At 43.1% G+C, this 11970-nt stretch overlaps 1 protein-coding gene across 1 annotated transcript; it reads right to left on the reverse strand.

Moving 5' to 3' along the window:
- Positions 1–2572: 2572 nt before the first annotated feature.
- Positions 2573–11586, reverse strand: CAV2 (caveolin 2). The gene is made up of 3 exons (XM_037390254.1): positions 11340–11586; positions 10965–11152; positions 2573–4096 (listed from the first exon to the last, which is right to left on the reverse strand). Exons 1-3 carry the CDS (start codon positions 11487–11489, stop codon positions 3946–3948), a joined length of 489 nt encoding a protein of 162 aa, XP_037246151.1. The 5' UTR covers positions 11490–11586; the 3' UTR covers positions 2573–3945.
- Positions 11587–11970: the final 384 nt, after the last annotated feature.

The raw sequence follows: 11970 nt of genomic DNA on the forward strand, positions 1-11970 counted from the left end.
TGATCAGTGCAGAGTGTCTTCTCTGGAGGATGATTCAGAGAAGGAACCTATCTCAGCTCCTCTGAACTGCCTCTACAGGACATTTTCTTTTTGTTGCAATAAGCTTAGGAAGGTTAGTGTCACCAGGCTAAAATTAGCCTTTATTAATTCTCCCCTCAGCTATAAATCTCTGCATGAAGAAAGCACCTCAGTTTTAATGCATAACTGCCAGTTTAGTATACCTGCTGGAGGCCTTCAGCTCTAATTTTCAAGAGCACAGTGTACTAACAGACAACACCAGTAGAATATGTGGTGTTTGACCTTGTTCCATTTCCATTTTTATTTTTAAAACCCCAAAACACATCTATTTTCCCATGTATTTTAAAAAGAGATTTAATACAGCTTAACAGCAACAGTTTTATCTCTGCAGGTGGGGAACGATCACACCCTGTAAAAATAATGGACTTACTGTTCTTTGGCTTCCACTAAACAGGAGTGTGTGGTCTGAGGTCCCAGAGCTGTCCAGAACATCCCAGGATGTTCTGAACTTTTCAGTCAGTGTATGCCTAAGTGAGCTTTTTGGATAGGTGGGAAAAGTCTCCTCATTTACTAATAGATCAAAGTTTCTGTTAAGAATTTTTTTCAATTTATAAGGTGAACAAGTAGTGTAGGAAAAGATAACATACAAATATAAAAGCTCTAGGATTGGATTAGAAGGATTTTATGAAATAGCTTTCATAAGGAGGCAGGTTAAATTTCTTGGTGAATTAAAAGAAAAAAAGTCCATAAACACAAATCTGGGGTTAGTTCTATATGCTAGTTGTGATCTTCATGAAAAACAAGGTGCTGAAATATTTTGCGTGACAGAACAATCTCCAGCTTGTGATTATAAATCTAAGGTCTGCAGTAACAAAGGCAGGCTGTAATTGGAACATCTCACACTTTTTATTTATTTATCCTCATAACTCCACCGTGGTCTACCCTTGTCAAGAGCAATAACATTTTCCCCATTCCTTTGCAGGGAAGAAGGTGCATCGAAGTAGATGACCTGAATCAGGTGTAAATTTCCCTACATTTGTTGCAGACAATGAGACTAAGTTTCTGGACTCCCTTGTGCCTAAATTCTCATTTATAAGTTGCCGTTAAGGGATCAGCTGGGATGGCTTGTCCACATTTCAAACAAATGGGAGACGAACTTAAGGAACCTACCTCTACACCAAAGATGACAGTTCAGCGTCAGTGCCCATTCAGTCCCTGTTGTCCGATAATGCTGTAAGCTATTGACAGCTTTAGCTGTGGCAGAGCTTTGGGATGTCTGTCAGAACTGTCAAATCCATAAAATCCAGAGAATACTTGCCAGTCAGGGTTGCCCAAGGCAGATTCACACCTAAGTATTGGAGAGTCTGTACATATTCATGCTTCCTTCCACTCCTTTCATGGGTGAAGTAAGCCCATTTGCCAAGCATGTAATATTTTAGCCTAAGCTTAACAGTGCATTTAGTATTTTCTTACATTGAAAACACATCTTCCAAAGAAAGATACTGCTATAAAACATATAAGAAACTAACAGCTTTAACTACAAGCTTGCTTGAGTCTTGCGACAGCTAGAGAAATGGTGAAAAAGAACTAATTAATGACAAGCCTAAATAAAAATAAGAACAAACCAAACCCTTCTTATTGCTTGTCTGTGGTAGCTAGAGCCAGATGACTTCAGTAAGCAATTTAAAAATGCATATATCCAGCAGTGCATAACCTTAAATTACATATTTTTCTCTAGGAAATGGCCTCATTCTCAATGTTTGGATCCAGACCAGAGTTCCCTCAAAGCTTAGGCTTTTAGAGGGCTCCTTTTCAGACACAAGAACTAGTACTGATTAATTGAATTTCTTTTTTTTTTTTAATGAATTCATCAAGGGGATATAGTTCCATGGAAAATATCTTTGTAAAAGTCCTTGGACATTGTAAAAGAAAATAACTCTCAAAAGAGTTCAAGCCTAGCCTGACCAACTTTTATTTTCAAAAGAGATATTTCTATTTTTAACGTAAGAAATGTATCTTGAAGAACACATCTGAACAAGCTAACTTCTTGCAGAATAAAATATTTCAGAGAAATTTCCATGGGCACTAATCAATAAGATCCATAAGTCATATGAATCTCTCTTTAAATGGCACAAATGGTAAAAATATTTTTAATGTACAAAGATGTTTTTGATGTACAAAGAATACACAGTGTCAGCTAGCTTCTGTAGGCCAGTAAGTGAGAAGAGGAAAATTCTGTGGCTCATCTGTAAAGAAAGCAAGCGCTGGTAAAAAGAATTAGGCATTTTTTTTAACATAGCCAAAATTCTGCAGAGACCTGCTTCAGAGAAAGCAATCATTCTGTATGGGCTTAACTACACACAGAGATACATAATTTTCTACTGAAATATGTTAAATACAGTTGATAATAGTGGAACTGTATTGATGCTCATCCATTTCTCTTCCCTCTCCTATATTTTGGAAGAACTGCATAGTATTCTATGCTGTTTGGCATTTTAAGAGCTTTTTAAAAGTTGAGAAATCTGAAAAAATGAAGTAAAAATGGGAAAAAGCCAACGTTTTATTATTTTATTATATACTTCTTGTTTGATAAGAAATCTGTGACATCATTTTAGAAAATAACATTCTAAATCACACATTTTACAATTGCAATTTACCATCTGTATTTAAAGAAAACAGCAGCATAAGCCCATCAGAAGGCTAAATTAATTTTAATGTACCTCTGCATACATTCTGCTATTCTAGTTTACAAAGTCATATTAGGTGCAGAAGAAAGAAGGCTTTTTTTAGGGATTAGGCTTTGTAGTAGTAAATAAGCAACATGGAGGGTCAAGTCACTAGGTGAGGAGAATTAGACAAGGATACCAGTTACACTCACATGCCTTCTATAAAAGCTTGCTACCTAGTTAAAAGTGCCAGCATAGTGTCTACCATTTTAAATATCACAGTGTTCATACAAATAATACAGAAATAGGCAGGGTTGCATTTACTACACCCCATTTTTAATAAAAAACATTTCTCATAAACAGATATTTCCAGCTCTTTTGCATAGTCTTGTATGAAAACTTATAATCTTTGCTTTTACACGTAACCATATATAATGAATATACCAGAATTGCATGGCAACACTTAAAAATCTACATAATTTAGAAATGTAAATTTTAGTTAATTTTTTTTGCAGTGTCTCACCCTTACTGCCTAATAAGTTGGTTAGAATTCAAATACTATAGTAAATAATACTTCAAAGAAAACTGATCAAGTGCCATTTACAAAGGTACAAAATATACAGCAAAGTTAACCTCTCATTAAATAAAATATACAGATTAGCTGATGTTCCAAATCATTAGCTAACACCTTATTTTAAGGGATAAACTTCTAGGGAGCTTCCCTCCCCCCACCCCCCGCCAATACAGGAGAATTACACAACAGTTCCTTCCCTGTATGTTTATGCAATGAGTCATGTTCGTTTTAACTGCTGGTAGTACAGGACTGGGTTTATCATTCTGCATAGCAAGGGCCAAAAATGATCCCTGGTGGAACTGCAGTAAAGCCAACGTGAAACCCTAGAGATCAGTTTCACCTAAGGTATCGAAATATTTATAGTAATAATGCCAGTCACTATCACTGTGGTGGCTGTTTAACCTCCATGAGAATTCTCCTGTAATCTAGCAATCAACGTACCATTAAAATAAAGTGTTGCCAACATACTCCATGATTGCTCTGTTGTTAAAATAATGAGCTATGAAAACTGCCTACTTATTCTTAAACTGATCTCCCTGATAATAAATGAGTTTTAGTAAAAATAGCATGTTCCCACTTAAACCAGCCATTGTAAATTAACAGTTTGGAATGGTAAGTGCTTATATGTTAGGTTAGCAAAGAGGTGTAACACCAGCTACAATTACGGCAGTGTCGCATCCCTGGTGTTTACTCTTGGTCCAGGTGTATATTAACCATGGCAAAGCATCGGCCTATGCTCTGAAAGAACGGTACGATGAAAACATCTGTCAGGCTCTTCCATATAGTCTGCACTGAAGGCAAGACCATGAGACAGGTTTTCACAAAAGGCACCACAATCCTGTAAAAAAGAAAACGTTAGATTTGAAGATTGCTGCTGCTATAGCACAGGGAAATCAGGACAACCAAACACAAGTGTGAGATCTTATAAAAGAGGAGGTGATTTTATCACTCCGAATCTCTAAAGAAGTCGATTTTACACTCTTGCAGTCATTCTCCGTCCGTTTTATTTGCTCACAGCCTCACACCTGCACATGCAACATGATGCACATGGTGCTCTGGCCAGAATCACTTGTGTGCAGCACAGGGGACAGGAGATGCCAGCTTTCTTTTCATCATGTTTCTGCTTCCTAATACATGTCTTTTACAGGGATGCACTTCTGCTGTTCTCTCCTTGCTTCCAGAAGGGCTGGAACCCGGATACACTGCAACCCCCCTGCCACCCTGCTGCGCCTGGAAAGCAGGGTCATCCCCTAAGGACTCATTTGGGCTGTGGTCACATCTGAATGTGGGTCTTCAGGGCTTGTCAGAAATACCACGTTCCCCAGTTTGATTGACTGGGAACAGTGCTTCTTACGATCTGTTCTTGCTCTGCTGTCTCTGGTGTTTCTGTTATCCATCTCTCTCACACACCCAAATGCACAAGCACACCTGGGCATCGCTGCTGCATCTCATTCTACCAATCTAATGTTACTGTTGCAAGTTGCTGCAATGGAACAGAAACGGTAAAGCACCATCTGGCTACATGGTATTACTATAGTACAGAGTGACATGTCCAGCCGCAGAAGAATGGGATCTCGCTGATCGTGTAAAGTTTTTCATTTGTGGATGAGAAACTAATAAAGAATGAGGTCAAAACTCCTGGTCAGAGGAAAGATCTTTTTATTTACCCAGGGTGTATACTTGAAAGTATAGTGCTTTCATCTCCTGAAGACTGGTAAGCATCTGGGGATGTTCTCTGTATGTCCCAGTTCCAAAGCAATGCCGTTAGCGGTGACTTAAGTCAAACATGCTAATAGCAGAGGTGAGCCAGAAGTGCACATATGGGCATATAACATGTGTATTTCCTAAATTAGATAAAGAAGCTATAGATTCTCTTGATGAAGATGATAATCTCTGTTCTAGTTTGCTGTTGGATTCAAAATTTAAGATCCCAGTCCTGCATCCGCATAATTCCACTGTAGAACTCTTGTCAACTTTGCTTGGAATGACAAGAAATGTTTACTTTACTATTCCATCATAGGTCTAAAAACATTTACAAGTATTGTGTATTTCCAATGAGTAGTGCTCAGAATAATAAGTAGAAAAAAACCCTGGCACATTTAAAAAAATAGTTAAAAACCTGAAAATTAAAGAGTCAAAATTAATTATTTTCGGTGTTTACCTAACTAGATTCTCATCTTTTATCATACAACGCAATCCATATACTAGTATGCCTATGCTGCACTCTAAGCTAACCCTGATGGATTTAAACAAGAATAGTTTTTCTAAAACCTTCTCTTCCTTTGTCTCTGCTGAAACAGCTACTAATATACACACCGTATAGAACTGTGAGTGTTACTGGAATAATGGGTCTCTAGTTTTAAACTGAACCCTGTAAACTATATGTTTTATAACCACCTATGGTATCACTGCATATAGAAGAGCTAATTTCTAGAGAATGAAATTAGGGCTTCACCTGTTAGAATACAGCTGATAAACATCAGTAATGCAAAGGAAAAAAATATTGGTATTTCTCCAAGCAACGCAGGGAAAACACCAGAAATGGCTACTCAGATTGTGTTGACTTCATCCCTTTTCCATTTCAGTTAGTTTATAAAGGCTATGTCACTGCTCCTTTGCTGCCATCTAAAATTAATTTGGCCTGCATTTTTTTTAAATCTAACCAAACTGGAGAGAAGCAGAAAAGCTGACATTTCTACTGGACCCTCTGTCGACAGGATCACACAAAATACAAACTAAACAAATACCACACTATGCAGAAGTTTCAGAAGAAGATGTAGTGAATCACCAAGATGTCATTGGGAAAGACTGGAAAAACAGTGATTATACTACTTGCAACTGCTGTAGAGGTTGTTCATGCAGCATCAGAACTCAACCTCGATAATGTTAAATAAAATAAATATTAAAATGTTTTGGTAATGTTTTATAATTGTTCAGCCCTTGCTATCCAATTTTATGGTAAATGTATGCAAAAAACAATGTATGCCAACTCCGTAGGAGGATATGTGAAATGTGCTAGCAACCAAAGCTAATTACTGTAAATAACTTTCAATTTTAAAATAAAATTCAGTCTACTTAGACAGCAATTACTCAAACACCTTTCCACAGACAAGAAAATCCTTTACACCCAAGAGAGCAGTAAAAGGTATTTTCTAACTTTTAAAATACGTGTGTCTATATATGTATCTACACGTATGTAAGTACGCATCCTGTTCTGCATAGGATATGCTATCCTACCATGCAGCATTTTCAAATCATCAGAGGGTGTGCTGTACCTTCTGAAGAGTGATCTGGCACATACTTCAAAAATAAATAACCAAGCCCCATCAGAAGCTATGCATTTGTTTTTGTGACCTGCCAAATAAACATGAACATATACATCCTTCATTCACAGTGCTCACAGTCTGCACTTCTACTCACAGAGACAGTAACTGCTTGCTGAGTAATATCTAACAGTGGAAGGAAAGTCAGCATATCCCAAGGGTATCAACATTTACTGCAATATTGGTACTACTAGTGTTACCACATAGTACAGCACTAGGAAGACGCATCAAAGCTCTGTTGAATTTGGCACCTAAGCTGAATGTAGCCAAGGTATTTCAACTACCTGTATGACCTCTCACTGAATCCCGCTATGTATCTAAATCATAAAATACCCATCCTTTCACTAAGTAGAAGGAATTACCTCTTTTGGGAACTGTTAACCTGAAAAGAGCAAATTGCCCCATTTTTTCCATCTTATCCAATTTTCTATTCTTTCTGTTCAAGGCATGACATCTATAAAATGATACACATCAACCTTTCTCGCTTTTGTTCACATTACTTTTTTCCTGCTAATCCCTGAGGGAACGTTGTCGAGAACCAAACACCTCTTGGAAATGGCAAAGCACAAATTAAATCCCACTGATAAAAGTATTTTGAGTTCAAGGCAGCTCAACGTTTCACAGAGTTGGGCAACGTAACCATTCACTATTAATTCAGATTGCCACTTCCAAGTGAAGAATCACATCTTCTCCTGTACAGTTTTTCAAAATGGAAACTCAGTCACGTGTTAACGCTATTTTTCAAATGCTATACTACTAATTAGGTTAAACTAACTAAATCCAAATCTGCACAGGTACTACATCATGATTTTGAATTAAAAGTCTTGCATGGTTCTACCATACAAGCAAACATTGCAAACAGATGGCTAAATATTACCTAGCAGTTGCAAAGCTTCTTGTTGAGTCCAATTAACCCTCGGGGTATTTATGAGTGAGGCAAGAGACAACCACCAAAGCCTTCCAGGACCGTACACAGTATATGAAGTGCATTAAAACCAAACATTATATATCTCAGGACCAGGGTAGGTTTGAAAAGATCAGACTAAAAAGGGAGCAAAGCAACGTCCACCAACCTCCTCTTCAGAAGCCAAGGGATATATACTGGGCATGGAAGAAGAGGCATCAAGGCAACACCAGATCATAAGGTGGGTCTTTGTGGCATAGCTGTACTGTAATTTCTTTTGATTTCGGACAGCCAGTAGGGAGGTGGTTTTGGGGTTGAGTATGAGAGTATGAGAGCAAGTTCTGTAAATGGAGCTGTGGAGAAAGAGGTTAAGGGACGATGCATGTCCATATCTGCTTATAAGTCCCTGGTTACACCTTAGCACCGTGAATGGAAGCTCAGGCAAAGAAGAGCTCTGCACCTGCTCCAGCTGATGACAAGAGCATAAAACTGGCTGAGTCCTTGTGCTTTAAAGCCCATCTCAGATCCAAGACTGAAGTTATGGATCCTCAGATGAACCGCTGATTCTTAGCATGAATGTGCAACATACCAGAACACTATTCAGACAAGACTACAAAAAAGCGTATATAAAATTCAAGTGTTAATTTCCAACAGGTGGCAAACATGTGGCTTGGAACAAGAACCAGTCCCTGATCTATAATATCATGATTTTGCATGTGCTGCCTCGAAAACCAGCAGTATTCTGCTCATGTTCAAAAATCAATAACCTGAACAGCCTCAATCTAAGGACATGTTCAAAAGCTTGCTGATGTTCACAGAAAAATGTTAAAACTCAGTCAAACAAATTCTGCTGTGTATAGTCGGTGGTGAGAACGATAGCCATCAGTAAAGGAGAAGAAATCTGGAGAAGCAGTCTTCCTTGAACTGGCTCGTACATACATCTCCAACCTGCTAGCTGGCACAGTTTCGGCCCATCAGTAGCTTTTACCAGGTAGCATAAAACTAGATTCTGGCTCAAGAAGTCGGTCTGAGAACAGGAAAAGTATATCCTCCATCTTTACAGTTAAAAATGAAAATCCAAGTATATTATTACATATTTCTTACTCAGCTTTCTTTTTGTTTTCCATGAAGTCTCATGCATTTGCTTCCTTCTTTAGCAAACTTTTTGCTGGTGAAAGACAACGTTTACTATCGGGTATGAGAGGGGCAACGCATGAGGTGTCCTTGATGCCTGAGGAATGCTGAATCAGACTTTCGTGGATTTCTAGCATGCTGACAAAACGGCAACAACATGTGTGACAATCAACAGAGCTTTGTGCCTAAGTGCTTCCAAAAAATGTTGAAACACCTTTGAATTTAGCCTCGGGAAAGGCTCCCCTGCAAAAGATCAACATCATCGTCTCACTGGTTTGGATGATGAAAGTGAGGCACAAAGACTTGATAAGCCCTCCTGCAAGCAGCCATGTAGAAGGGTGTGCCCAGGGTTTTCCCATGATGTTTCAACAGCTGAAGACAGACTTGGAATGGAATTCCCTTCCTCTCACCCACAAAACAAGAAGTTACTGTTTTCTCCACACCCAAATGGGGCTACATGGAGTCAGTACCGTGTGTTTAGGGTCCCTATACCCGTACTGCTCCTGTGCTATCCTCGCAAATGCAGAAACTTTGAACTCCTTACTCCCAAGAAACCTGCAACATGGAGAGCTGCAGAGAAGCTTAGTCTCAGTGAGTTCCACCTTTGTGTTGGAAAAAATCCAGCTTGTGGTTGTGGGAAGATGAGGCAGTGCTGGCTTTGGATGGTAGCACTGGATGGGGTCCAAGGGGGTGCAGATAGTGCTACTGAGTTATGTGATTCTTTCACACCTGTCCCAGGTGCAAGAAAGATCAAGATGAAAGATTCGCTTCTTCAGTGACAATGAACGTAGGGAAAGGAAATTAGTCGTTGGGGAAGTGTGTTCACAGAAAGTCAAGGGAAACATTTCAAATGAAATGCCACATTTGGACAGTCCTATTTCGGATGTACTAAGAACCCACAGTTCCTGGGAGTCACTAGGGGCTGATTCAATAAACAGAAACTGACCTCTGAGTCCTGGTTCAGTGAAATTCATGTCTATATAGAGGCTGTGAAATCCAGATACAAGATCATTCTGAAGCACAAAATCTTATTACAGTCTTAATAAATTTGGCATTGACAAATGCATCTATAGAAATTCCACTACTGGAAATCTAGATGCTCACCATACCCTTCTGCAGTCACACGGTACACTACAGCACAGTGACAGCTGACAGACCTAAAAGTGTGGGCATACCATGCAGTGTTCACAGTAATTTTGGGACCACAGAAGTAGCAGGTGGGTAGCTCTAAACTGTGTTGCAACTCCCTTGGATATTAGGTAAACTCTATGCTCCAAAATTTGAGTTAAACAGTTTTCAAAGTGGCTCATGACAACGTCATCAACCCCAACTTCCATTCCACTTTCAAAAATTGAAATCTGCACCCACAAGATTGCAACCTTAGGTTCAGATAACCAATGTATACCCATTGCCAGTTTCTGGATTACTTTGTTTTCTGTAAAATCTTCTTCATGATGTCAGTGTTATCTAAGACAAATGAGACTTTGCCCAGAAGCCATGTATACAGAAAATCCTGGTTTGCAGGAATGACATGGATAATCTGCACTCATCCCTTCCTCTGCAGCCGCCTGGATTCTCAGTTCTTTCCTCAACCTCATTCTTTTCCCTGCCTTTCTTCCTTCTCCACAATCAGCTGCCTTTCTCATCTCAAGGTACCCTTCCCTGACATTTCGCCAGTACACCAGGTTTGCTGTGACTCGGTGGGCTACTGTATTTGTCTGTGAGCCTGGATCATGGCCAGAAGCAGCCTTCCTGAGCTCAGCAGGGTTTTTTTGCTTAGGAGAAAGCGCTCTGGGGCACTGCACCTAGAGATGCCCAGGTACCGGATGCAAGGCAGTGACAGTAGATTTTGTGGCAGTAGCAAAGAAAGAGTGAGCTGGGCCCTCAAAAGCTTTCTTCAGTCTCTGAGGGAAAAAATGGAAGAAGTAACTGTACAGAGAAGGTGTCAGGTGTCAGCAATGCTTCTGCCCAGGTCTTTCATTTCAAATGGACATTTTAACAACTTCATGACTCCAGTTTACAAAAACCCAAGCAACCATTATTGCTACTCCAGCAGGCAGCCGAGGCTGGAACGTGTTGCAGTAGGTGCCGTACCAATGGTAAAGCGGGCTCTCTGCCCCGAGGAGCTTACACAGACACGACAGATTGCTGGTTAAAGCAAGGCAGGGAGCCGAACCACAGGGAAGACATTGTTTTCATTTCTCTCCCTTCAAATATAAAGCAGGTCACTAAGCCGCTCTGACTACCGGTGGCGAAGACAGCGACCAGCGGCTCGGCAGCAGTGCCCCCGGGGGGGGGTTGTGCTGAGCTGTCTGCAGAGCCCACCGGCCACCCAACGCACTTACCAGATGTGCAGGCAGCTGAGCACGGCGAAGACGATCCCCACAACCAGGGCCAGGGGTATGGCAAGGACCAGGGTGAGGAGCTTGTAGATCAGGTACTTGCTGAGCTCAAAGAGAGCGTGGCTGCAGATCCACACTTTGTCGAAGGAGTGGGTCAGTTCGGGCTCCGCGATCACGTCCTCGAACCCCAGCTGCAACGAGAAGCAGCTCGGCCATCAGGCGGGGCTGGGCCGAGGGGGCCCGCCGGGTGCCGCCGCCCGCCGCCCCGCCGCGGCCCCGCCGCCGCCCCCGCGCCCGCGCCCGCGCCCGGCCCCGCCGCCCCCGCGGCCCGGCGCAGCTCCCCCCGGGCGGGTCCCCGCGGCCGCGGCCGGCGCGCACCTGCAGGTGGGCGTTCAGCCCGTGGGGGTCGCGGTCCAGCTCGTCCTCCGCGCACTTCTCCGCCTCCGACAGCGCGGGGCCGCCGCTCCGCGGGAAGTTGTCGTCGTCCATGAAGATGCGGGTGTCCGCCTTCTCGGTCTCCAGCCCCATGGCGCTGCCCGCCGCTCCGCGGCTGCCGGCCCGGCCCTGCCCTGCCCGGCCCGGCCCGGCCCCGTCCGCTGCCGCGGCGCCCTCAGCCCCGCCGGGTTGGGGCGGAGCGGGGCTGCCCGGGACACGCCCCGCGGGGCCGGCGCTGGAGGCCGAGGGGAGCGCGGGTCGGGCCTGCGGGTGGGCGCCGCGGGCAGCGAGGGGCCCGCCGCCTGCAGCCCCGGGCACCAGCCCCGGCCGTCGGCCCCGGCCATCGGCCCCGGCCGCCGGCCCCGGGCGCCGGCCCCGGCCGCCGGTCCCGGCCATCAGCCCCGGCCATCAGCCCCGGCCGCCAGCCCCGGGCATCAGCCCCGGGCACCAGCCCCGGCCATCAGCCCCGGCCGCCAGCCCCGGCCATCAGCCCCGGCCGCCAGCCCCGGCCATCAGCCCCGGCCGCCAGCCCCGGGCACCAGCCCCGGCCATCAGCCCCGGCCATCAGCCCCGG

This window comes from Falco rusticolus, chromosome 5 (genome assembly GCF_015220075.1).
Source record: "Falco rusticolus isolate bFalRus1 chromosome 5, bFalRus1.pri, whole genome shotgun sequence".
NCBI lineage: Eukaryota > Metazoa > Chordata > Aves > Falconiformes > Falconidae > Falco > Falco rusticolus.